General features: G+C 55.8%; 2 protein-coding genes across 2 annotated transcripts; one reads left to right on the top strand and one right to left on the bottom strand.

Moving 5' to 3' along the window:
• Positions 1-5,934: 5,934 nt before the first annotated feature.
• Positions 5,935-16,331, top strand: VTN (vitronectin; the record flags this gene model as incomplete). Its single annotated transcript, XM_083358356.1, has 8 exons — positions 5,935-6,105; positions 7,543-7,662; positions 13,170-13,511; positions 14,001-14,140; positions 14,284-14,440; positions 14,562-14,714; positions 14,801-15,100; positions 16,216-16,331. Exons 1-8 carry the CDS (start codon positions 6,042-6,044, stop codon positions 16,329-16,331), a joined length of 1,392 nt encoding a protein of 463 aa, XP_083214482.1. The 5' UTR covers positions 5,935-6,041.
• Positions 16,332-17,437: 1,106 nt separating this feature from the next.
• On the bottom strand, positions 17,438-26,117 carry VMA12 (vacuolar ATPase assembly factor VMA12). Its single transcript, XM_083379882.1, has 6 exons — positions 25,619-26,117; positions 25,137-25,210; positions 22,930-23,019; positions 19,272-19,314; positions 18,644-18,756; positions 17,438-17,940 (listed from the first exon to the last, which is right to left on the bottom strand). The coding sequence occupies exons 1-6, from the start codon at positions 25,782-25,784 to the stop codon at positions 17,845-17,847; spliced, it is 582 nt and encodes a 193-aa protein (XP_083236008.1). The 5' UTR covers positions 25,785-26,117; the 3' UTR covers positions 17,438-17,844.
• Between the last annotated feature and the right edge of the window lie 8 nt (positions 26,118-26,125).

A 26,125-nucleotide genomic window follows, 5' to 3' on the forward strand; every position in this document is an offset into this window, starting at 1 on the left:
CGCTAGAAAGGAAGGGGATTTGCATCTCCTAGCACTGATGATACTCCCTAGTCTGGGCAATGAAACGTCTGCAAGGAAACCACCCAGCTCAGAGAGCGCCAAGGACGCCTTCTTCCACCCTGAGCTACAAAGATCCTCCTGTTTGGGCTTAGTGCGAGGCCCAAAATATTCGTACCTCAGGGCTGAGCCGTCCTTGGTTCTCTCTGAGATACAGGCAGCCCTTAACTTACATATGGTGGCGTTTACTCACTCTTTGAAATTACAATCTCACCGAAAAAAGGCACCGATAACAATTTGTCACACAACTGTTGCAGCATCCCTGGGGTCACTAGCTCGTATTTACGACCGTCGCAGTGACCCAGGGTCCTTTTGTGACCTCACAAGCAATGGGGATGCCAGATTCACTTAACAGCCGTACAGCTGAGACAATAACTGCAGTGATTCACTTAACAACCGTGGCAAAAAAAGATTGCAAAACTGAGCAAAACTCACTTAACAAATGTCTCGCTTAGCAACGTAAGTTTTGGGCTCAACTGTGGTCATAAGTTGAGAACTATTGGGCGTTAAGGGTAAACAGAATTTAAGGAGGACTGAACTTAGATCCCTCATGGGTGTGAAGGGCCTTGAGACCGATGGTGCCCTTGACCTGTCCTGGTTCCAACAGCTGAAACTCTTCAAAAGAACTTTGAGGCATCGTTTACCTTAAAGGATCTTTTATTCGGGTAGCAGAATATGGGCACCTATATAATCAAAGCCAAAAACTGAATTCCCCTCCCCTGGACACCTAGTATAAAAGCACAATTCCCTCCTCCAATTAACAGTCATAAATCACATTCCCCAATTAGCTTGAAGCACGGGCTTCCTCTCCAGCTCTCCAGCCTGCCAATTCTTTTATCAGCTCTGGGCTCAGTAACCTTGATTCTCAGGCTAGGTTTAGTGTTGTTATGTCTCGCTGGACTCTTGTTCACATCCCCGCTCCCAGCATCATCTAACTCTAAAAGCGAAAGGGGGAAAAATGGCTACAGTGCATTTGGGGTTCAGCCCAGTCATCCCCTACCCTGTTGGGGGATGAGTGGTGGGCCTCCTCTCTGTCCTGGCGCCTGACCTGGGAACAGCCCCCCTCCTGGAGATAAGGTGGCCCCAACTGCGCCCTAGCTCTTCCCTCAGGCATGGGGGAGCAGCCAATTAACTCTTGACCATAGAGCAGGGGTCTGCAACCTTGACAAGGTTAAGACTTGTGGACTTCAGCTCCCAGAATTCCTCAGCCAGCTGGCTGAGGAATTCTGGGAGCTGAAGTCCACAAGTCTTAACCTTGTCAAGATTGCAGACCCCTGCCATGGAGCACAGGCGTGCATGATGGGGGGAGGGAACTGAGATTTTTACGGGGGCCTCGCTGGAATTTTGCTTTGTTTTTTTAACAGATTGGGTGTGTTTTACGATGTTTGCTGCCCGAAGAATCAGAAGACAGATGGGCAGCTGTGACCATTGAGTTAATAAGCAAATTAATCAATAATCCATGGCGCCAAGGAGGCTGAGATCACAGGACAGAAAAAGACAAGCTTGATGTAGATGAGATAAACCTCCTTCTGGCCTGCAAGAGGCCCCAGGTGCCGACTCCAGGTGAGTGAAGCCTGATCTTCTCCCAGCAGGCCACCCAGGGACCCCCAAAGCAGTGGGAGACCTGTGGGGAATCGCAGGGCTGTTGGCTGCACTGGGCAGCTAGGAAAAAGGAGGCCACCCTGAGACTCCTGCCCCATCGGGGTTGCTGCCCCACAGATCGCAGGGAGGGGCCCCTGAAGTGCCCACACGCCAAACCCCCTGGGGTGTTTCTTAATCTGACTGACCACGGTGATTCCCCATCATCCAGCTCACGGTTGTCCCAAAGGGGCTGTTTCCAAAAGGCAACTGGATTTTCTGGTTTATTTTTTTCCTTGAAAATGTTTCACTTTTCACCCAAGAAGCTTCTTTAGTTCTTCGTAAGCATCTTAGAATCTTACCTTCTTCAGTTCTTTGTAATCTGGGGAATTCTGGGAGTTGAAGTCCACAGGTTCTAAAGTTGCTAAGATTAAGATGCCTGGCCTCTGGGCGTAACTGAAGTGCAAATTCCCTCCCAAATGCCTTTGGAAGGCCCCTCTGTGGACCCTCCCAGGCGATGGCTCTACCTGTGCGCAAGCGGAATGGTCTCCTGCTTGGGTGGGGGGTTGGACTAGATGACCTTCCAGGGTCCCTTCCAGCTCCATTATTCTGTATCCTGTGACAATTACCGTAGGTGAACACAGGAGCCCTTTTCAGGCCAGAAAGAGGCTGTGGCTTCCGGCACGCCACATTGGGATGGAGCCATCTTTTTTAATCAGAGTTTTTCCAAATGTCTATTAACAGGATAACAAGAGTTGGAAGGGACCTTGGAGGTCTTCTAGTCCAACCCCCTGCTCAGCAGAAAACCCTATACCATTTCGGACAAATGGCTGGTCCAATTACTCCCAGCTCAACCTAGGTAGGAATATTATTTGTTGACCCAGATTTCTCTCCTGCTCCAAATTCCCCTCTTTGCCCCCCCCTTCCCGGTTATATATTAAACTGATTCAAAGAAGATCTGCCCCCCCCCGCCCCCAGGCCGTGAAAGGGCCCAACTGTCTGGATGCAAACTGAGAGGGAATGAAAACAAACACAGAGAGACGTGAGCTTAATAACAAGAAGGTGGCTACTGCTGGGAACCCACAGCCAAGCCGGACACGGTGCCAAAATATCCTCTAGCGCAGGATGAGCAACGATGGCGACTTCACAACCGAAGGATTTCGACTCCCAGAATTCCTGAGCCAGCCATGGGAGTTGAAATCCACAGAGTCTGACCCGAATGGAGGGAAGCCAGAATTGCAATACACGCAGTCCTCCGCTTACGACTGAGCCCAAAATTGCTAAGTGGGACAGTTGTAAAGTGAATTTTGCCCAGTTTACAACCTTTTTGCCATAGCTGTTAAGTGAAACACTGCAGTTGTTGAGTTAGTAACACGGTTGTCAAGTGAATCCGGCTTCCCCATTGACTTTGCTTGTCAGAAGGTCACAAAAGGGGATCACGTGATTTCCCCCCCCCCCGGGACTCTGTGGCTGTCATGACTGTGAGTCAGTGGCCAAGCATCTGAATTCTGATCATGTGACCACGGGGATGCTGCAGTGGTTGTAAGTGTGGAAAGCAGTCATAAGTCACTTTTCCGGTGCCGTTGCAACTTTAAACAGTCACTTACAAACTGTTGTAAGCTGAGGACTCACCCGTATATTGAGCTGATGGGAAACCTGTTACATAAAAGGCAGATTTCAAAGGGAGAAATTTTCAGGGACCAACACTGGAGGACCTCCCAATTTCTCTTTAAAGTCAGCGCAAAGACTTTTCTGATCCCGACTCTGATGCTGCTCTAAAATTGTGCTTTTGAGTTTACAATGCAATCCTGAATCTAAGAAAATATAGGCTAGAAGGCATAAAAATGATCATATGAATTAGCCCTCTCCGCTAGTTTCAAACATGTGGGCAGGACAAGAAGGAACGGATGGAAACTCATCAAGGAGAGAAGCAACCTGGAACTAAGGAAAAGATTCCTATCCATTAACCAGTGGAACAGTTTCCCACCAGAAGTTGTGGGCGCTCCATCCCTGGAGGCTTTTAAGAAGAGACTGGACGGCCGCTTGTCTGACATGGTATAAGGTCACCTGCTTCAGCAGGGGGCTGGACTAGAAGATCTCCAAGGTCCCTTCCGGCTGTATTCTTATTTTGAACTTATGCAGACAATAAAAACCCCACCTTATTGCCTACCATCAGCCTTGGTGAGTTAATGTTGTTTTAAATGATTTGCAGGGGGGACTTCAGAGAACTAAACACCCTTTTTATTTCTTTATTTATGAAAGTTATTTACAGCTCATCTCATATCCAACGTCCTCTTTAAGAGAGCAGGTTTTGGAAGAGACCTTGTTTAAAGTATGACCCGTTTAGGTCCATTTTCAAAACAGACCACGATGGCGACTCTGGCCTTCATTTTCCACAAGAGACACCGGGCTGACTCACCCACCGTCCCCAGGGATGAGTAAGAGCCTGGGGGGAGGGGGGCTGGTGGGGAGGGGGGCACACCTTCAAAGCAGGAGCTGGACAGGACAGCCAGTTCCTATTAATGAATAACTGAGCTGGGCTGATCCAGGAGAGATCCAGGGAGCAAATTCCATGGGGCACTGTTTGCAGATGGAGGGGGGGGACAACTGGCATGGAAAGTGAACCATGCTGCACAGCCTTTCACTGCTACCACCAGGGAAGCACCCCCACCCACCCGTGACCTTCTCTTTTGGGTGGGAGGTCCCCCTCCCCCCAGCCAGAGAGCAGCCAGCTTCTCTTTGTCTGTATGCCTCTTTTAAGGGGGGGGGGTCCTTGATCTTCAGGGCAGCCCCGTTGTGCCTTTCACTCCCTTCTTAATATATACAGTGACATCATGAAAAATAAGAAGAGAACTGGATGGAGGCTAAGACACCTGAAGAACAGTTGCAGGTACATCTAGTTTAATGAAAAGAAGGACCAGGGGGGACAGGATAGCAGCCTTCCAATATCTGAGGGGCTGCCCCAAAGAAGAGGGAGGGCCGGGCTATTTCCCAAAGGCCCTGAAGGCAGGACAAGAAGCAACGGATGGAAACTAAACCAATGGAACAGCTTTGCCTTCAGACATTGTGGGTGCTTCATAGCATGTAAGCGATGCCCCCCAGGATTTCCTGGGACGCTACACACCCTCTTCACAACCTGGTTTCCTTGTTACCTTCGGGGGGGGGAAGGCGGGTGGCTCCGTGGTATCCAAAGTAGAACATCCAGATGCAGTCACAATTGTGTCCCATGCAGTATTAACCTTGTGAACTCTAAAGCTTCCTCTTTTTGTTATGTATTCAAGATGGGACAGTGATTAATATTTATATGTTACTCATATGTAAGAGGGACGCGGTGGCTCGGTGGGTTAGGACGCTGAGCTTGTCAATCAGAAGGTCGGCAGTTTGGCAGGTCGAATCCCGAGTGCCGTGTAGCAGAGTGAGCGCCTGTTACTTGTCCCAGCTTCTGCCAACCTAGCAGTTCGAAAGCACGTAAAAATGCAAGTAGAAAAATAGGGACCGCTCCGGTGGGAAGGTAACAGCCTTTGGCGTCCAGTCATGCCGGCCACATGACCACGGAGACGTCCTCGGACAAGCGCTGGCTCTTCGGCTTTGAAACGGAGATGAGCACCGGCCCCTAGACTAGCATGTATGTGCGGGGGAACCTTTACCTTTACCTATGTAAGGGTGTAGGTCTATACATGTGTCCTATATAGTACGTTTAAACGTGTGTTATGTATGTGTACACTTTGAGAGCAAGCCACTCAATTTCACTTTTAATGTGTGCTGTTGTGTCCACAGTAAAAAATGATAATAAAGGTTCTCTCTCTCTCTGTCAAGGTTTTTAAGAAGAGACTGGACAGCTATTTGTCTGAAATGATACAGGATCTCCTGTTTGGGCAGGGGGCTAGACTGGAAGACCTCTAAGGTCCCTCCCAGGCCACCCCGTTCCTTGCCTTGGGCTCCCTGTGCTGCCATTGGGCAGGCCGAGCTCTCCTCCCCCACATCCCTGAGACAAAAGCGGGGGATGGATGCGCTGGGACGCTCTCTGCCAGGCGTGATGCCCAGTGATGCCGCCTGCAGGCTCTCCGTGCCAAGAACAGAGGGCCCCCTCCCGTTTCCCAGGCCTAGGGGGAGGGAAGGGTGCCATGGCGGACCACACTCTCTTCCCCAAGTTCTGATGCCTGCAGAAGACTGGGACTGCACCCCCCCCATTCCTGGCCGGCTCAGGATCCTTTCAAAGCCTTCAAAGGGAGGGCAGAGATGCCAGGAGGAGGGGGAGGGCAGCGAGGCAAAGCCCCTCTCCTAATGACCTCACCGACTGTGTTTGCTCCCTCCAAAAGAGGAGGGGCCGAGCTGAGCAAACAAGGCTTTAGTGGGGGGAGGCTGGGCGGCCCAGCCAGAAGCCCAGGGCCCGGCGACTGGACACCATGGAGCTCCTGGGTCTGGCGCTGCTGCTGCTGGGCTGTCTCTGCGGGTCATTTGCAGCTGAAGGTGAGTTCTGGGACGCCCCCTTCTCCGTCCACCCCTGCCCCCTCTGCCCCCTGAGACTCTCCGTGGAATTCAGGACGATGAGGAGGAGAAGCCCCTTATGTGTGCGACCCAGCTGGGGAAGAAAAACTGCCCCACGTTTTGAATCATAGAACCAGAGTGGGAAGGGACCTTAGAGGCCTTCTAGTCCAACCCCCTGCCTGTGACAGGAGATCCCATACTATTCCAGACTGTCTTTGGGCTTGACAGGATGGATACATGTGATCATAGAGAGAGCAGAGTAAAAGAACTGGAAGGGACCTTGGAGGTCTTCTAGTCCAACCCCCTGCTTGAGCAGAAGATCCTATAGCAGGGGTGTCCAACCTTGGAACTTTAGGACTTGTGGGCTAGCATGGCTGGTTGGGGAATTCTGGGAGTTGAAGTCCACAACTTTTAAAGTCCCCTAGGTTGGACACCTTTACTTTACACCATTCCAGGCAAATAGCTGTCCAGTCTCTTCTTGAAAGCCTCCAACGTTGGAGCACCCACAACTTCTGGAGGCAAGCAGTTCCACTGGTTGATCGTTCTGTCAGGAAATTTTAAGGACCTGATGAATCCTGGTGGACATCATCGGCCCCACAGTGACCAAACAGCATTCCGTGTTTAGAGACAGCCTCACTGGACCCCAGGGGTCAAGGTCAGGGAGGGGGGGGAGCATGCCGTCCCATCAGGCTGGTGATGTCCCTGTCAAGGAGGGACCCCTCCCACTGCAGCTGGATCAGAACATATGCAGGGTCCTGCTGAGATAGACCGCTGCCCCTTCTTGTCTAGCGGGCTGCTCCTTCGGTGGCCCACCAGCTCCCAACTGGAGGTCTCCCAGCCCAGGGCCCTCAGGGGCAGCCCCACTGCCAGAACGGCTAAGAGCCCGCTGTCACCAGGTTAGCAACAAGGGAGCGTCAGTGGAAGGCCAACATTCTGCCAAGCTGGCGGCTTTCTGGAAGATGTGTCCATCCCCAAAAGACAGGAGGCAGGCTCAGGGGGCTTCCGTGATTTGAAGACCCTTCCCACAAAATGGGGCTGGTGCGGTGGCTCAGCAGATGAGACACTGGGATTGTTGGATGAAAAGGTTTGAGACCTGAGCACCACGCTCCTCGCCTCGGCTCCTGCCTCCCTAGCAGTTTGAAAGCACGCAGATGTGAGTAGATAAACAGGCACCACTTCGGTGGGAAGGTAAGAGCGCTCCATGACACAGTGCTGGTCACATGACCACAGACGTTTCTCCGGACGGCGCTGGTGCGACGGCCTCGAAGCGGAGATGAGCACCGCCCCTGGAGTCGGCAAGGACGAGCGGAGTAAAGTCTGCAGAGACTCCTTTCCCTTAACCCTTTCCCCACAAAAGACCCAGGCTTTCCAAGGGCCCGACTGACCAGCTCCCCGACTGCCTGTCCCCTTAACCTCCAGAGTCCTGTGAGGGCCGCTGTGACAAGGGCTTTGACCGCCAGAGAAAGTGCCAGTGTGATGACCTGTGTGTGTACTACCAGAGCTGCTGCAGCGACTATGCCAAGACCTGCAAAACCAAAGGTAGGAGGGGCAGGGGCATGCCATGCCAGCCGGGGTTGGCAGATGGCAGAGGTTGGCAGAGGCCTGGCCTCCCTGTTCCTTACTTCTTTTGTTGACAGGCAGGCATTACGGCTAGCTCCATACCTGATGGGAACTAAGATCCCCCTATGGATAATCCAGTGTGGACGGGACCGAACCGTGGTGGGAGGACGGTTCTGGACTGGTCAGCGACCACCTCACTGGTGTGGGAGACCAGTTGGGGTGGGCCTGGCTTAGGACTCCCCTTTTCTCTCTCTGTTCCAGTTAGACTCCTCAGCCGGAGTGAGAGGACGGCTGAGGTTGTCCCTTGGAACTCCATCTCGGGTGAGAGCTGAGATGGCTTTGCAGATTGAGAGATATGCCCACTGGACCTGTTCTTTTTCCATCTTCGTACCATCAATGAACAATCCTTTGGCTATATTTTCAACATTGGCCCCAAGAGACTAATTGAGTGCTATATGATCCATCGTTATTCCGAAGCGGACTTGTATGCCCTTAGGGCGGTTCCTGCCTCATGGGCGCGACCTGTCGCCTGTTTTCATACTCCCCTTAATGACGGGCCCAAGCCTTGGGACTCCGAGAGGTGGTTGGGCTTGGATAGGGGCCTCGAGTTAAGACGCGCTAAGAGGCCCCTGATCAGATTTTTAGCCGGTTATTTTAGGAGCTTAGGGAGGGGGAGGGAGGGGGGGATGGGGAGGGAACTTGTAACCGGCACTCAGTCTGGTCCTGTTAGAGGTCCTGGTGGGACGGGGTTGGGGGAGGTGGCTGCTGGCGCTGGGAATGTGGGGGTGGGGTATCGAATCCCCACGGCGATAGGGTATGGCAGCAGGTGTTTGCGAGGAGGGTCATATCAACATCTGGGATCGCGCCCCCGCTATCTTCGAGCGGTGGCACGCTCCGACCCTCCGGTTAGCACCCTCTTACCCGGGGATGAGGGTGATCAGGCCCCTGAGCTCAGGCTGGTCTATTTTAACGCTAGATCCGTAGTTAATAAAGCTCCCCTCATCCGTGATCGGATCGAGGAGGAATGTGCGGATCTAGCGTGCATCACGGAAACTTGGCTGGGCTCGGAGGGAGGGGTGCCTCTCACCGAGTTATGCCCGCCGGGTTTCCGGGTGCTGCACCAGCCACGGGCTCAGGGCAGGGGTGGTGGGGTGGCAGTGGTTATTCGGGAGACATTGTGTCCCCGGGAGGCCACCATTGTCCAGATGGCCTGGAGTGAGACCCTCCTCTTGAGGTGTGGTCCTCGGGTTCAGTTGGGCTTGTTGCTTACATACCTGGCGCCCAGCTGTGTGGCAACAGCCCTGCCCGAGCTGCTCGACACCCTCTCAGGGTTGGCGGTGGAGTTTCCCAGGCTTATAGTCCTGGGTGACTTCAACCTGCCATCACTGGGAGGGTCGTCGGAGTTAGCTCGGGAGTTCATGGCTTCCATGACAGCCATGGGCCTGACCCAGGTTATTGAGGGCCCGACTCATGAGGGGGGTCACACTCTTGACCTGGTGTTTCTGTCTGGACAGTGGCTGGATGATCTGGGAGGGGGTTCTCCGTCCATCACCCCTCTGTCATGGTCAGACCATTACCTCCTGAGGCTAGTTTTCCGTCATGCCATCCCCCGCCGCTGGGCGGCGGAGCCGACCAGGTGGTTCCGCCCCAGGCGCCTAATGGACCCAGATCGGTTCCAGAGGGCACTTGGGCCTATACCTATCACTCTTACCCACAGCCCAGTCGATGCCCTGGTGGAGGCCTGGGAAACGGCAGCCACCAGGGCACTCGACTGCGTTGTACCCATGCGACCTCTGACCCGACGCAGATCCCGTTGGGCCCCATGGTTCTCTGTGGAGCTCCGGGAGATGAAGCGGCGGAGACGAGGTCTAGAGAGCGGTTGGAGATCCAGCCGATCCGAATCCGACCGATTGCAGTTAAGAACCTTTATAAGGTCTTATCTTGCGGCGATAAGGACGGCGAAGTCTAACTACTTTGCCGCCCTTATCGCGTCCGCAGATAATCGCCCAGCCGCCCTGTTTAGGGTGACTCGCTCCCTCCTTAATCAGGAGGTGAGAGAGGATCCCTTGCAGGGACGAGCCGAGGAGTTTAGTCATCATCTGGCGGAGAAAATCGCTCGGATCCGGACCGGCTTGGACTCTGACTGGGCAGAGTCTAATGTGGAGGAATCAGGCGGTCTTGAGCACGTTATCTGGAATGAGTTCGACCCTGTTTCCCCTGATGATGTGGACAGGATCATGGGGAGACTGAGCACCACCACCTGTTTGTTGGATCCGTGCCCCTCCTGGCTAGCTTATGCGGCTCGGGAGGGAACACGAGGCTGGTTCCATGCAGTAATAACTGCTTCCTTGAAGGAGGGTGTCTTTCCTGCCGCCTTGAAGGAGGCAGTGGTGAGACCCCTCCTCAAGAAGCCTGCTTTGGACCCGGCTGTTTTAAACAACTATCGTCCAGTCTCCAACCTTCGCTTTCTGGCGAAGGTTGTTGAGAGTGTGGTGGCGCATCAGCTCCCTCTGTTCCTGGAGGAAACTGATTATCTGGACCCGTACCAATCGGGCTTCAGGCCCGGACACAGCACGGAGACGGCATCGGTCGCGCTGGTGAATGATCTCTGGAGGGCTAGGGACAGGGGTTGCTCCTCTGTCCTGGTCCTATTAGATCTCTCAGCGGCGTTCGATACCATCGACCATGGTATCTTACTGCGGCGTCTCAGGGGGCTGGGAGTGGGAGGCACCGTTTTACGGTGGTTCTCCTCCTACCTCCAGGGCCGCTCGCAGTCGGTGTTGACAGGAGGGCAGAGATCCGCCCCGAGGTCTCTCATTTGTGGAGTCCCTCAGGGGTCGGTTCTCTCGCCTCTCCTGTTCAACATCTATATGAAGCCGCTGGGCGAGATCATTCGTGGTTTTGGGGTGGGGTATCATCAGTACGCTGATGATACCCAACTTTTTCTTTCCACCCCGAACCAACCCAGTGATGCCCTCTCCGTGATGTCCCGGTGCCTGGAGGCGGTTCAGGTCTGGATGGGGAGAAACAGGCTTCGTCTCAATCCCGCCAAGACTGAGTGGCTGTGCATATCGGCATCTCGGGTTAACCAAGTTATTCCATCCTTAATGATGGGGGGTGAGGTGTTACCCCCCGTCGATAGGGCTCGCAACTTGGGCGTCCTCCTGGATTCACGGCTCAATTTCGAAGACCATATAGGAGCCGTGACCAGGGGGGCTTTTGCCCAGGTTCGCCTGGTGCGCCAGTTGCGTCCCTATCTGGACCGAGACGCCCTACGCACAGTTACTCATGCGCTTGTGACCTCCCGTTTGGACTACTGTAACGCTCTCTACATGGGGCTGCCCTTGAAGACCACTCGGAGGCTTCAACTGGTGCAGAATGCGGCCGCGCGAGTTGTAATGGGGGTTTCCCGATACTCCCATGTAACACCTCTACTCCGTGAGCTGCATTGGCTTCCGGTTGCCCTCCGGGTGAAATTCAAGGTGCTGGTTATCACCTATAAAGCCCTACATGGCCTGGGTCCGGGATATCTGAGGGAACACCTGCTGCCGGCATCAAATACCCTTCGCCCAGTGCGCTCCCACAGGGAGGGTCTGCTCAGGGTCCCGCCGGTAAGAGACTGCCGGCGGGTGACACCCAGGGATAGGGCCTTCTCGGTGGGAGCGCCTGCCCTCTGGAACCAGCTGCCGGTGGAGCTGAGAACTGCCCCCGACCTTCGATCATTCCGCCGGGGCCTGAAGACCTGGCTCTTCGAGCTCTCGGGCCCAGACTGAGGAGGAATTTTTAATTTGGGGTTACTTTTAACTGACTACAGGGTTAATTTAATATTTTTTAATTTGGTTCTTAATTTTTGTATTTTGGATTTTTAATTCCCTGTAAACCGCCCTGAGTCCTCAGGGAATAGGGCGGTATATAAATATAACTAACTAAATAAATAAATAAATGGAAGTGGGGCAGAGTTGGAATCCACACTGGGCGGCTGGGAGTGGCTCTTCCAGGCTCTTTCCTTGGGGGCCAACCGAGCAGGGCCCGGGCTCCTTCCTTCTCTTCGTCCTGGCTTATGCAACCGGCCCGGTTTTTCCCCCAAATGAGGCCCTTTCCGTGCTGGACGGCTCGGCCAGTTCCAGGAGGGAGCAAAATGCAGTTGGTGTGGAGCGGGGGAGGGGAGGTGCCAGTTTCTTGGCTACCATCTGGGCACGGCCCCAGCTCTGCCATGCTGCGTGCAGCACTCGGCCTTTCCATTTGGACCCCCGTTAGCTCACCCCACTCCTTCGTCCTAGGCCAGGAGAGTCCACCCTGGCAACTTTAACTTCAGCTTGGAGTCCGTAGGTTGGGCACCCCTGCCCTGGATGGATTTGGAGGGGAGCAATGTGATGCCCCTCCTCGCTCTCCCAACAACAGAGCGTTCTGTTGAACAGAACAGTGGTCTTCTGTCCCAGCATATCATGCCCAGGTTAACTCTGAGCATGTGAGGAGGAGGAGGAGGAGGCGGCAGTGTCCGACTGTCAGGGACCCCAACCTGTGGGCTGGGGCCATTACCAGGCTGTGCCACGGGACAGGCTGGCCAGTGCATGCATGTGTGTGCATGCACTCACCCCCACTTGCGCTAGCGCTGTAGCTGTGGTGAAAACGGCGCCACACAGCAAAAATGGGGCAGGGCTAGTGAGTGTCACGTGGCCACTAGTGCTTGCCCTGTTTGCGTTGCATGCATGCTTGCAGTCCCGTTTGTGTAAAATGCTCCTCCCTCCCTTTCCCTCCGTTCTGCCAACTGAGAAAAGTTGGGGACCTCTGGTCGAAGGGGCTCAAGAGAGACCCCTGGCAAAATGGAAAGCCAGCAGACCGTGGGCAGCAGCCAAATGAAAACGAAATGAATTAAACTAACATTAACCGCCGATTACTAGCAGTGTTTGGTTGCTGTTGGGTTCCTGGTGGGTCTTCGAGCATGAGAATGATACCCAGCTGTGCCCGGCCTCAGGACCACGCAGCTTCCAAGGGGCCTGGGGAGCCGGTCCTGGCGGTAGAAATGGTGCTGAGACAACCAGCAATTCTGCAGCTGCCAGAATCATAGAATCCTAGGGTGGAAGGGACCTTGGAGGTCTTCTAGTCTAACCCCCTGCCTAAGATCATAGAATCTTAGGGTGGAAGGGACCTTGGAGGTCTTTTAGTCCAAGCGCCTGCCCATGGCAGGAAACCCTATACCCATTCCAGACAAATGGTTGTCCAACCTCTTCTTAAAAACCTCCAGTGATGGAGCACCCAGAACTTCTGGAGGCAAGGAGTTCCACTGGTTAATTGTTCTCACTGTCGGGAGGTTTCTCCATGTTTTTCTAGGCTGGATCTCTCTTTCACGATCTTCTACCTGTTATTTCTCTGGTGCCCTAGAGAATAAGTCAACCCCTCTTCTTTGGGGCAGCCCCCCAAGTGCCGGAGGACTGCTGTCATGCTCTCCCCCCTCTAATCCCTGCTTCTGGCATCCCCCCTTACAGTGACCCGTGGGGACGTCTTTCTCCAGCCAGAGGACGACTACCAGGAGTACTATGACTTTACCAATGCCACGGCCCGGGTGCCCACCCTCTCCACCCCGGAGACCACCGTGAGCCCTGTCCAAGAGCAGGCCTCAACAGACCAGCATGCCTGGGCAGACGATTATGCCTGGACAGAGGAGGAGTGGTTCGTGGGGCCCACGGAGGGAACTCCCCGGGGCCCCACAGAGGGCCCCACCCTGCCAGGAGAGCGGGAGGAGGAGGAGGAGGAGGAGAGCCTGTGCAGCGGGAAGCCCTTCGACGCCTTCACCAGCCTGAAGAACGGCTCTATCTTCGCTTTCCGAGGTAGCCCAGCTGGGGGAGCCACACCACAGCTCCCCTCCCCTGGGGCTGGCTCCCCCTGCCCGGCCTTTGCTCTTCCCGCCCCCTGGAGAACCTGAGCTTCTTGGAAGGGAGTGGGGGCCCCTGGGGGGGAGAAACACTCTGCATTGTTGCCCCTCCCACCAGGGGTTGCCAAAGCCATTAGGTCCTGGCCTCATGGCAAAGGGGGGAGGGAACCCCCCCTTAAGACTTGTCCTTCACTGCTCCCCTCAGCTCCAGCGCAGGGGCCGCTTCTGCACAGTCTGGAGATGCAGTCTGGAGATGCACGGAGGGCTCTGGCATCCCTCCCGGGTGGGGCCGTCACCCCGCGGAGGAGCCGGCTGGCCGGGAAGGGTCAGGGTGGTCAGTGTCAGCCCGACTCGGTCTGAAAGGCCCCTCCTGCCACTGGTCAGGCCTCCCGGGCTGGGGGGGGTCCCAAACGCCACCGCCTCACCCGCGGCCCATCTGGCGCAGGCCAGTACCTGTACGAGCTGGACGAGAAGAGCGCCCGGCCGGGCTACCCGAAGCTGATCCGGGATGTGTGGGGCATCGACGGCCCCATCGACGCCGCTTTCACGCGTGTCAACTGCCAGGGCAAGACCTACCTCTTCCAGGTAGGTAGGGAGGGAGGGGCCAGCCCGAAGGGTCCCCGTCGGGCCGAGGGGGCTGTGGGTGCCTGGCCCCACCCGGCTGGCCTCTCCGTCCCCTGGGGCCCCGCTCGCTCACCCTGCCCCGCCGCCCTCCGTCCCCCTCGCAGGGCAGCCGCTACTGGCGCTTCCACGACGGCCGGCTGGAGCCTGGCTTCCCCCGCAACATCTCCGAGGGCTTCGCTGGCGTGCCTGACCACCTGGACGCCGCCCTTGCCCTGCCCGCCCAGAACTTCTTGGCCAGCGAGCGTGTCTACTTCTTCAAAGGTGCCCGGGGGGGGCGGGGGGGTGTCCCTGGCCGAGCGAAGGGCCGGGCCTGGGGAGGGGGAGCCGGCCTTTGGCGCCCGCTGCCCCCAAGCCTGACCACAGAGGGCTGTGTGCCCGGCAGGGAGCCGCTACTGGTCCTACACATTCGCCCAGCAGCCGAGCCGCGCCGAGTGTGAGGAGACGGCGCCCTCGCTGGTCTTCGGCCACTACGCGGGGCTGCAGCACGACAGCTGGGAGGAGGCCTTCCGCCTGCTCTTCGGGGCGGCCGGCACAGGTGAGCGGCTGGGGGAGGGGAGGGGGGCTCCCGGCGCTCCCCCCCTCCAGCGGCGCCGCTCACCGAACCGCCCTCCCTTCCCGCAGGTGAGGCCGGCCGGCCGCGCTTGACCAGCCGCGACTGGCGCGGGCTGCCCTCCCGGCTGAACGCGGCCATGCTGGGCCGGCTCTACGTGGCCCGGAGCCCCGCCGGGACGGGCGCCGGCCACAGCAGGGCCTCCCGCCGCCGTCACCGCAAGAAGTACCCGCAGCGGCAGCAGCGCTGGGGCCGCTGGGACTTGTCGCCCTTCTGGCAGTCTCCGGGCGGGCTCAGCTCGGAGTCGTCGGACCGGGACTGGCTGGTCTCCCCCTGCCAGCCCTTCCAGAGCGCCTACTTCTTTGTGGATGGTGAGTCCGGGCTCACTCGCGGAACTCACGGCCACAAGAGGCCGGGGGTGGGGAACGGCAGTTGTCCCAAAGCTGCTACATGGCAGAGGCTAGTGGACTACAAGTCCCATTACTCTCACCTGCATTGCAACAGGTGTGCTGGCAGGACTGGGGTGGGCGTCTATGCGGCCGTCCCCCCCATCCTTCTATTGGCTCCCATAAGTTCTGCCTCGCAGGGCTGGGCAACTATGGCCACTTCACCTGTGGACTTCAGCTCCCAGAATTCCCGAGCCACGTGGCAGCCTGGGAAGCTGGCTCAGGAATGCTGGGAGCCGAAGTTCACAGGTCATAAATAATAATACATAATAATAAACCTTTATTGTCAAAGTACAACATGTGTACATTGAGATTAGCTGAGCCTCCCCCCTGTGCTCTCTCCCCGCAACACACAGTGACAACAAACCCTCCATCCCACCACACCATGTGAACCAACACCACCACACACCGGCCTCCCAAGTCAATTCTGCATAAGTTCACAGAGATTATGTCCCATTCAAAAGCCTAACAGCCCACGGATAAAAGCTGTTCTTCAGCCTGTTGGTACGGCTGGCTATATTCCTGTATCTCCTACCGGATGGGAGGAGAGTAAAGAGATACCGACCAGGGTGTGAGTCATCCCTGAGAATCTTGCTCACTCTTCCAAGGCAACGAGCCCTGGCGAGGTCATCCAGTGGTGTCAGGGAACAGCCCACAATGTCTTGTGCTGTGCTCACTACCCTCTGTAATACTTTCCTGTCCGCGGCTGTCAGACCAGCATACCAAACCACAATACAGTCCGAGAGGACGCTCTCTATAGTAGACCAGTAAAAGAGGGTCATAAGCCATTGTTCTACCCTGTTCTTCCGCAAGACCCTAAGAAAGTGAAGCCTCTGTTGGGCCTTTCTAGCCACCTGGGTTGTGGTAACTTTCCAGGTCAGATCTTCACAGAGGTAGACTCCCAGAAATTTAAAGGAGGAAACTCCTTTAAAGTGGCCATAATCCCCTTCCCACAATTTAAACTAAGGGGTGGGGGGAGAGGGGTGCTGGGGAAGGGCTGGGGCTCTTGAGGCTGACCTCCGCTGACCTTTCTCTTCCAGACAAGTACTACCGGGTCAACCTGCACAAGCGGAAGGTGGACTGGGTTTATCCCCGGTACCCTCGCCCCATCGCCAAATACTGGCTGGGCTGCCCCCCCTCGGGGGACCTGCTCTGAGCTCGGCCACGGAGCCTCTGGACCTGCTGACCGGCCAAATAAAGGCTCCCACCCAACCAGCCTGTCCGCCTCGGTCTTCTTGGGTGGGTGGGTGGGCTCAGGAATGGGCAGGAGGGGGCTTTGGGCTAAGAGCATGGCTTCCAAACTGGAGGCTCTGCAGGCCTGCTGCTCTTGGAGGGTGGCCCTATGGAGGGAGTAGCCTTAACCCACCCCTCAGCCCAGCCCCCTCCTCGGTGAGTTGCCAGGAGTTATGCAGGACCTCTGAGACCGTCCAGAGTTTATATGTGTCTGAAGAGGGAAAGATGGCTGGGTGACTTTAGGCCAGTCCTTCTCTCTGCCCAGCCCACCTCGCAGGGTGGTTGTGGGGAAAAGAGGAGGCAGGAGACGTTCGCTGCCTTGATTTACTTACACAGTAATAAAGGTGAGATTAAAATTAATGTGTTATCCCTCCCCCATCGGGACAGGGGCAAAACCACCTGCGTGCGTGTGTGTGCCGGGGGGGGGGTGTTTCGCTTTGCTTCTGCAGAACAAGTCAGCTGGAGGGGCAGGTTGAGCCTGGGGGGGGGGGGGAAGACAGAGGCGAAGCCGCACCAGGAACGGAGGGCAGCGCTGGGATGGCCAGCCGGGTGGGGTGGAGAGCGGGAAGAAGGCGAGGAGGGTCCTGCTCTGTGCTGCCCCCCCTTTGCCCCAGGCAGAGGGCCACAGAACCAGAGCTGGGAGGAGGTACAAGAAGGGGGAGGGGTGCCCTCGGCTGTTCCCAGGCAGCTGGTGGGCGGCAGTGCCTCGCCTGGTCAAGGAACCCCCTCGCCCAGCACCCCCCATGGGGAAGCCCCTGGATATCAATGGGGAGCATTGGCCCTGAGGATGCTCGGAGCAGCAGCCCCCAAACTTTGGGGCACCAGGGACCGGTTTCGTGGCGAGAGAGGTTTTCCCACGGCCCGGAAGGAACGTGGTTCCGATGCCGCCTGCACGCCACGGAGGGGGCTTCCCTCGTCTGGACAGAAGGGTTTCTGGCATGCCACAGACCAGGGCCGGCCCACGGACCACGGGTTGGAGACCCCTGGCTTGGAGGAGCTTCACTGCAGAGGCCGACACAACAGTTTTGTGAGTTACTTTTTATTGCACACAACAAAGTTCCACCATCACCACAGGACACCATAATTGGGTAGCTGGAGCACAAACTGGTGGGGGGACCCTGCCCGGCTGGCAGGCCAGGCTCTTGCCCCCCAAAATCTGTCACGATCGATGAGACCAGCGGCCCCAAGCTGGAAAGCAGCTTCTGTGCCCCCCAGCTTTGGCAGCAGAAACCCCCACGTGGCGGCGATGCTCCCCCCGGGGAGGAGATCCCTCGGTGAAGATGGCAGACGGGGTCCTGCCTGGCCTGGAAGCCGGGCTGGGGGAGGCACAGCTGCGTCTCTGTCCGTGCTGGGGGATGGAGTGGCCCCTCGGGGATCAGACGCCCCCTCCCCGGGATGGGGAGCAGAGGGAGGAGCCAAAGGAACGGGGCCCTCGGTTACAGCTGGCCCAGCTCCCCCTCCATGGTCCGCACCATCACGTACAGCTCCGCCAGGCCCACCACGGAGGCTGCGATCACGGCCGCAATCACCCTCTGGAAGGAGGAGGAGGGGGGGGTCAGTTCTGCCTCTTGCACCCCCTGCCGGGAGTCCCCCCCCTTTGGGGTGGCAAAAGGCACACTGCCCCTCCCCCCCCAAGGAGCTGTAAACCAGCCTCCCACCTTTTAGCCCCGCCCTCTTGTCCCAGCCCTGCTGATGAGGCAGCCCAGGAAACTGGGTTAATGGAGTAAACCATGGCTATGTTGATCAACTATGGGCAGTCCTCGACTTACGTCATTTGCTGAAGTTACAATGGCAGTGAAAAAGTGACTTATGACCGTTTTTTCACACGTACAACCGTTGCAGCGTCCCCATGGTCAAAATTCAGAGGCTTGGCCACCGGCCTGTATTTATGACGGCCACAGTGACCCGGCGACGCAGTCACCCCCTTTTCCTACCTTCTGACAAGCTAAGCCAGTGGGGAAGCTGGCTTCGTTTCACAACCGTGTGACCAACTTAACGACCGCAGGGGACTCTCTTAACAACGGTGCCAAGAAAGGTTGTACAATGGGTCAAAGGTCGGGGAACAACCACTGAGCAACGTAACATTTTCGGCTCAATTGTGGTCGTAAGTCGAGGACTTAGGGGAGGGGAGTGGGCTCACGGCCAGGACTTCAGAGGGGCCCCTCACAAGCTGCCCTCCCCCAAAGGGGCTCCGGTGCCCACTCCAGAGGGGCCGGCCAGCCAGGCGTTACTCACCGCCGCCGTTTCAGTGAAGATGTAATGGCTGCCCAGGAAGGCGCAGGCAAAGGCGGCCCCCACAGTGACCAGGAAGTTGATGAGGGTGACGGTCACGGCTTTGGCTGACCTGACTGGGAAAGGAGGGGTGAGAAAGGGGGTCCAGAAAGGAGAGCCGGTCCCCTCCCTCGCCAGGCCCGCACCTGGCAGGGGCCGACTGGGAGGACCTGCCCGCTTTTGGTCTCCGTTGACGCCTTGAGTCTTGATCCCGAAATACACCTCGTTGGGGATTGACTTACCAAGGGGGGCTCCCCGACCCACCCACCCCAAAAAATCACCAAAGGGGTCCTAAATGTTCTGGAAGGTTATTTATTTGCAAAATGTATCTTAACTCTGGGCATCCTGCAATCTTGAAAGCTACACAAAACCCGAAAGATGCAAATACGACACTGTGATTAAAGGATGGGCAGGGGGTGAGATTGTTAATCTATCAGCCATCCCCAATGTGAAGCCCCCCCCATTGGAGCCCCAGCCCCAGGGGCGGAGCCGGGTCTTTAAGCTCTTCCAGAGGGTCCTGGGGGGGGGGCAGGTTTAGTTCCCCAAAGGATGCTGCTACTTGCCCCGCCCAGCGGTCTCTGCCCCGACTCACCTTGCCTGCCGAAATCAGCCAGGCTGCCAGGGCGGATCTGCTCCTGGGAAGGGGACGGAAAAGAGCCCAGTCACTTCTTGGCCCAGCGCCCCCCCCCCATCAGCTGGCCGAGAACCAGCCTGAGCGAGACCGCTGGCCTATCCGGAGCCCCTCCTCGCCAAAGGCCCCGGGCGGCACAGGCTGGGCTCAGGCGCGTGGGATCGGCTGCTCCAGGCATTGGGAAGGCCCTTCTCTGGCAATGAGTGCAGGGGAATTCCGGGGCCCAGAGCAGGGGCCCCAGCCCTTCTGTGACCACGGCAGCCCCTCAAGCAGCCTGGGTGGCCGAGGCCGGTCCTGTCCCCTCCCTTCTCTGCAGCTCAGCAGACGGACTGGGCAGGCAAAGCCTCGGCTGCTGTGCCCGATTACGGCCGTGGGCAGACCCGCCCCCTCCTCCTCCTCCTCCATCTTAGGCTGCACTCCAAACGCCCCTTCTTCCTTCTGCAGCCCTTGACGAGGGGCTGTTGTGCGTTTGTGGGGCCACTGCATCCACTGATGACGTTACCTAGTTGGGTCGTGAAATGTCTGCAATAAAATCGACTAGCTCAGAAAGCAACAAGGACCCCTACCGTCCTCCTCCTCCTCCTCTGCAACCCGCCCCCCCCTCTTCTAGCACTGATGATCTCACCTCCTTGGGTCACGAAACCCCTGGGAGAAAACCAGCCAGTTCAAAGAGGACCCCACAGTCCTCCTCTTCCTCCTCCCTCCTAGCACTGATGATGTGACCCAGTTGGGTCATGAAACATCTGCAATAAAATCAGCTAGCTCGGGGAGCACCAAGGACCCCACAGTCCTTTTCTTTCTCTCTCTCTTTCTTTTCTCTCCTCTCTCTCTCTTTCTTTCCTCTTCTTTTTCTTCTCTTCCTTCCCTCCTCTTTCTTCCTTTTTCTTTTTCTTTCTTCCTTCCTTCCTCCTTCCCCCCCCCCACCACTCCTAGTGATTTTTACCTAGTTTGGATCATGAAACGTCTGAAAGAAAACCACCAGGGTCACACAGCACCAGGAAAGGGTGCAGCTCCACCCTGAGCTACAAACGTTCTCTTCTACCTGTGCCGAGAGTTGCTCACCCAGGGATGACCTCAGGGTCTGGACGGGGCTCAGGGAGCCAACACTGGTGCTCTGGACCAATTATGTGGCCGTAGCTTTATGTCACTGTCTCTCAGCCCACCCCACAGGGTTGTTTTTCTGGGGCGAATAGGAGGAGTATTATGTATTTCTACATACGTGTTGAATTTATATGCCATCTTCACCAGTAAGGTGACTCCGGGTGGCTTACAAAGGTATACTTGCTGCCTTGAGGTCTGTGGAGATTCTCCATCATTCACCAGGTCACGGTTGTCCCAAAGGTCCCTTTTTCCCCAAAGGCAACTGCGATAAGGGAGGCGAGGTCTAACCACTTCGCCACCCTTATCGCGTCCGCAGATAATCGCCCGGCCGCCCTGTTTAGGGTGACTCGCTCCCTCCTAAATCAGGAGGTGAGGGAGGATCCCTTGCAGGGCCGTGCCGAGGAGTTTAACCAACATCTGTCGGACAAAATCGCTCGGATTCGGACCGGTCTGGACTCTGACTGGGCAGAGTCTGACGATCAGGACACGGGTGGTCTTGTCGATATCATCTGGGAGGAGTTTGATTCTGTGACTCCGGAGGAAGTGGACAGGATCATGGGGAGGCTGAGCACCACCACATGTTTATTGGACCCGTGCCCTTCCTGGCTGGTTTATGCAGCCCGGGAGAGGACACGCAGCTGGTTCCAGGCAGTTATATCGGCTTCTTTGAGTGAGGGTATCTTCCCCGCCGTCTTGAAGGAGGCGGTGGTGAGGCCTCTCCTCAAGAAGCCTGCCCTGGACCCGGCTGTATTGAATAACTTTCGTCCTGTCTCCAACCTTCGCTTTCTTGCGAAGGTTGTTGAGAGTGTGGTGGCGCATCAGCTCCCTCTGGTCCTGGATGAAGCGGATTATCTAGACCCGTACCAATCGGGTTTCAGGCCCGGGCACAGCACGGAGACGGCATTGGTCGCGCTGGTGAATGATCTCTGGAGGGCTCGGGACAGGGGGCATTCCTCTGTCCTAGTCCTATTAGACCTCTCGGCGGCTTTCGATACCATCGACCATGGTATCTTGCTGCGGCGTCTCAGGGGATTGGGAGTGGGAGGCACAGTTTTACGGTGGTTCTCCTCCTATCTCTTGGGACGTTCGCAGTCGGTGTTGGCAGGGGGGCAGAGGTCGACCGCGAGGTCTCTCATTTGTGGAGTTCCTCAGGGGTCGGTCCTCTCGCCTCTCCTGTTCAACATCTACATGAAGCCGCTGGGTGAGATCATTCGTGGCTTTGGAGTTGGGTATCATCAGTACGCTGATGATACCCAACTTTTCTTTTCGACCCCAAACCACCCCAGTGATGCCCTCGACGTGATGTCCCGTTGCCTGGAGGCGGTTCGGGTCTGGATGGGGAGGAACAGACTCCAGCTCAACCCCGACAAGACTGAGTGGCTTTGCATATCTTCATCCCGGGTTTATTCGGACATTCCACCTCTAACTATGGGGGGTGAATTATTACCCCCCGTAGATAGGGCTCGCAACTTGGGGGTCCTCCTAGATTCACGGCTCACCTTGGAAGATCATATAGGAGCCGTGACTAGGGGGGCCTTTGCACAGGTTCGCCTGGTGCGTCAGTTGCGGCCCTATCTTAGCCGGGATGATCTGTGCACGGTCACTCATGCGCTCGTGTCCTCTCGTCTGGACTACTGCAACGCTCTCTACATGGGGCTGCCCTTGAGGACCACTCGGAAGCTCCAACTGGTACAGAATGCAGCCGCGAGAGTGGTGTTGGGAGTCTCCCGATACTCCCACGTTACACCTCTGCTCCGTGAGCTGCATTGGTTGCCAGTTGTCTTCCGGGTGAGATTCAAGGTACTGGTAACGGTATTCAAAGCACTCCATGGCATGGGGCCGGAGTACCTCAGGGAACATCTGCTGCCGGCATCAAGCTCCCTGCGCCCTGTGCGTTCCCACAGAGAGGGCCTCCTCAGGGTGCCACCGATCAGAGAATGTCGATTGGTGGCCCCCAGGGGGAGATCCTTCTCTGTGGGCGCTCCGGAGCTGTGGAATCAGCTACCGGTTGAGCTCCGGATGGCGCCCGATCTTCGCTCCTTTCGCCGCGATCTCAAGACATTTTTGTTTGTACAAGCCGGCCTAGCCTGAGGGGGAGTGTTGGGGTTGTTTTATCTTTTGTTTTTTAATTTTTCTGGGGGTTTTTAGCGTTGTATTTATATTGTTTTTAACTAGGGCAATTGTTTAATCTGTTTTTAATGTTTGTATTGGTTTTTTTATTCTGCCCTGTGAACCGCCCTGAGTCCTCAGGGAGAAGGGCGGTATATAAATGTTATTAAATTCAATTAAATTAAATTAAATTAAAATTAAACTTCTTGAGTTTTTTCCCTTGAACTGAAGAAGCTTCTTGGATGAGGAGTGAAATGTTTTCAAGGGGGAAAAAAAACCCCAAGAAAGTCCAGTTGGCTTTTGAAAAGCACTTTTGGGTTTGGTGCTTTGAGTTACTTACGAACTAATGAAGACGGGATAAAACTCTAATAGATAATTAAATAGCTCTAGCTCTGCACATCACCCTGACCTGGCAGTTGATGTTCCTTGTCATCTGCTTGTATTCCTCATTTGCCAACTTAGCTTTGATCTTCTCCAGCCTGGCTACCAATTCTGGGTTCTGAAACAGAGAGAGCAACTCAAACCAATTGCAGAAATGAAGACACATTTAACAAAAACTGTCCCCGTCTATTCTGTCCTGGTCAGACCTCAGTTAAGAGAAAAAGAGAGCTGCAAGGGACCTTGGAGGTCTTCTAGTCCAACCCTCTCCTCAAGCAGGAGACCCTACAGCAATGGTGTCCATCCTTGGAACTTGTGGACTTCAACTCCCAGAATTCCCCAACCACAAGTCTTACAAGTTCCCAAGTTTGCACACCTTTACCATCTACCACTCCAGACACGTGGCTGTCCACTCTCTTCTTAAAAAAACCCAACATCTGGAGGCAAGCTGTTCCACTGGCTAATTGTTCCAGCCAGTTCAATTCCTGGTACCCCAGTTCAAAAAGTAACAAATGGGAGCAAATTCAGAGAAAGGGGAAGACGATCAACATGGTAAGAAAACCAAGACCTGGTTCACCGGAGGAACAATTAAATGATCTGGGAAGGGAAGACAGATGGGAGAGCTGGTAACAGTCTTCAACTATCAGAGGGCTGGTCGTACAAAAGCGGGAGTGGGCAGGACCAGACCCTGAGGGAGAAACTGCAAGGAAAAAAATTCAGCTGAGACATCAGGAGGAACTGCCAAACTGCCCCAGGTTCTCCTTCAATGGAGGCTTCAGGGTCATTGATCAGGAACTCTCTGTCCCTTCCAACTCTATGGTTCTATGATGAAAAGTGACCTGCCTGGGGAGGGCTCGGAGGAGTTTGGGGGGGTGAAGGAAAAAAAAGGGGGGGGCCTGCATGTTCTGTGTTTTGCCTCCCAGCTCCTGGGGCAAGTATATTTATTTATTTTACATGCCACCAATTTCATTGTCTCGAGCGATTCTGGGTGGCTTCCAATGGTATGAAACAGATATACAGGCATGAAAAGGATTAAAATTAAGGGGTTTTTTTCCCTTAACACCCTGTAATGCCTTGCATCAGGGTAGAGTCAGGGCGACTGAACGGAGCTCAAGTGTTAACTGGCCAGATGGCCTTCCTGAGGCCTACGTGGAGTTTGCAGCCGGTAACTGCTCATTGCGCCCAGAGAGAAATATCAAGGGATAGGGAGAGAAATGCAGCTACCTAAGATAGAACTCACAACGTCCCGATTGTGAGGCGAGAGCTCCCCCTCTAGGCCGCTGTGTCGCTCACTAACAAGCATTCAACAAATAAATGGTTAAAGTCAAGAGCACAGAGGCTACACGGGTGGACATGTCTCTCATTTAGTCAACCACATCCAGGGTAATGTGCCCTCACCAGGGTGGGGTGGGGAGCCAACCAGCAGAACCAGGCTGGGGGCAGGTCTCACCGCAGAAGTCCAGATGTTCCAGAGGGAGGGGGCTGCAACAGAGAAGGTCTTCTTCTCCCTGATCCAGGCAGCCAAAATTCCTTGGCCAATGGGGTCTGAAAAAGGCCTCTTCTGCCAGCATGAAAGAGGCAAGCCAATCCCACTGGAGGAAGATGGTGCCTCAGATCACCCAGTTATCTGACGGGTTTTATACTACGCTCAGCTTGTTTTAGGTTAAAATAGGGGAAACCTTACTGTGAAGTTTTGTTGACTGTAGCCTAAAGGCGGAGAAATCACAAAGAAACTCACACTGCCCTGGGGTCCTGTGTTGCCCCCCCGCCCATACTCGTGATGAGCCTGATTATTCTTTTATCACTTTGAAAATTAAGAAATAATAAATACAAGCAGTCCTCAACACATGACCATAATTGAACCCAAAATTTTTGTAGCTGAGTGAAGCATTTAAATGAATTTTGCCCCATTTTATGACCTTTCTCGCCACACCTGTTAAGTGCAATTGTTAAGTTAGTGACACGGTTGTTAAGTGAATCTGGCTTCCCCATGGACTTTCCTGGTAAGAAGGCCACAAAAGGGGATCACGTAACCCCTAGACACCGCAACCGTCGTAAATATGAACCAGTTGCTCATATTTTTGAGCCTGAATTTTGATCCTGTGACCATGGGGTTGTTGCAATGGTCATAAGGATGAAAAACGGTCTTAAATCACTTTTTCAGAGTTGTGGTAACTTTGAATGGTCACTAAATGTACTGTTGTAAGCTGAGGACTGCCTGTAATGCCCAATACGTACCCTGGGTGGTTTCGTCACATCGGGGAGAAAGATTTCACTGCCTTCCAACAGTTCGTGAAGATACACCGGAGAACCTGAGAGCAAGAAAAACAAAAGGCAAATGTTTCCATTAAAAAGATTTCCATTAAAGTCAATGGGGTTGCCGGATACACTTAACAATCGTGTTGCTAACATAACGACCGCAGGGATTCAATTAACAACTGTGGCCAGGAAGGTTGTAAAATGGGCAAGATTCACTGAACTGTCTCGCTTAGCAACCGAGGTCTCAGCTGCCGTCGTAAGAGGAGGACCAGCCGCATTGCGGGGCCAGGGGGACGCAGTGCTGCCCTCTGAACGCGCCTTGACCCTACAGAGAACCGCGGGGAGGTCCAGCCCGAGACGCTTCGGCCCCCGGACTCGGCTGCGGGCTCACCCACGAAGCCGGGCCCGGCTGAAAGCGGCGGCGGGAGCCGAAGCGACCCGGGGCGGAGGAAGAGACTCACCGGCCTCCCGCAGCGCCCGCTGCAGCTTCCGGAGCAGCGCGAAGGGCAGGCCGCCCTCGGCCAGGGCCGCCGACAGCTCCGCCCGCAGCGCTTCGGGGACGCGGCCCGCCGCGGGGCTCGACAGGAAGCGGCGCAGCGGCGGCCCGGCCTTGACAGACGAGGCCATCTTGACAGAGGGTCACATGACCGCTAGCACTTCCGGCCGGGGAGGCGGGGAAGCAGACGAGGGGCGCGCCTCATCACCCGGAGGCAGCTTCCGGGTCCCTTCTAGCCGCATCCTCTCCCCTTCTGGCCCAGCGCCCTCTGGAGGGGTCCGCAGGCAGCGCTCCAGTGACGGGCCCGGCTCAGAGGCATCCGCCGGCATCCTTGCCCAGCAGCAGCTTTGTGGGGCCTCACTGAGGTCTCCTCCTTGACGTGCCCCCATCAGGCGCAGGGGGAGCCGGGCCGGGGATTCTCGCAAGACGTCGGCCCGAAAAACACGAGCGCGGTCCGGATCGCCCGCTTTCT

The sequence above is a fragment of the Vipera ursinii genome (genome assembly GCF_947247035.1).
Source record: "Vipera ursinii genome assembly, chromosome: 1".
Lineage (NCBI taxonomy): Eukaryota > Metazoa > Chordata > Lepidosauria > Squamata > Viperidae > Vipera > Vipera ursinii.

What these genes read in the sequence shown, in the direction of transcription:
- VMA12 (XM_083379882.1), bottom strand. Translation starts at nt 25,784, where the DNA reads ATGGCCTCGTCTGTCAAGGCCGGGCCGCCGCTGCGCCGCTTCCTGTCG. An exon ending in ATGTGACGAAACCACCCAGG is followed by an intron (nt 23,020 to 25,136) that starts GTACGTATTGGG and finishes TCTCTGTTTCAG; the next exon opens with AACCCAGAATTGGTAGCCAG. An exon ending in GGCTGATTTCGGCAGGCAAG is followed by an intron (nt 18,757 to 19,271) that starts GTGAGTCGGGGC and finishes CTCCTTTCCCAG; the next exon opens with TCAGGTCAGCCAAAGCCGTG.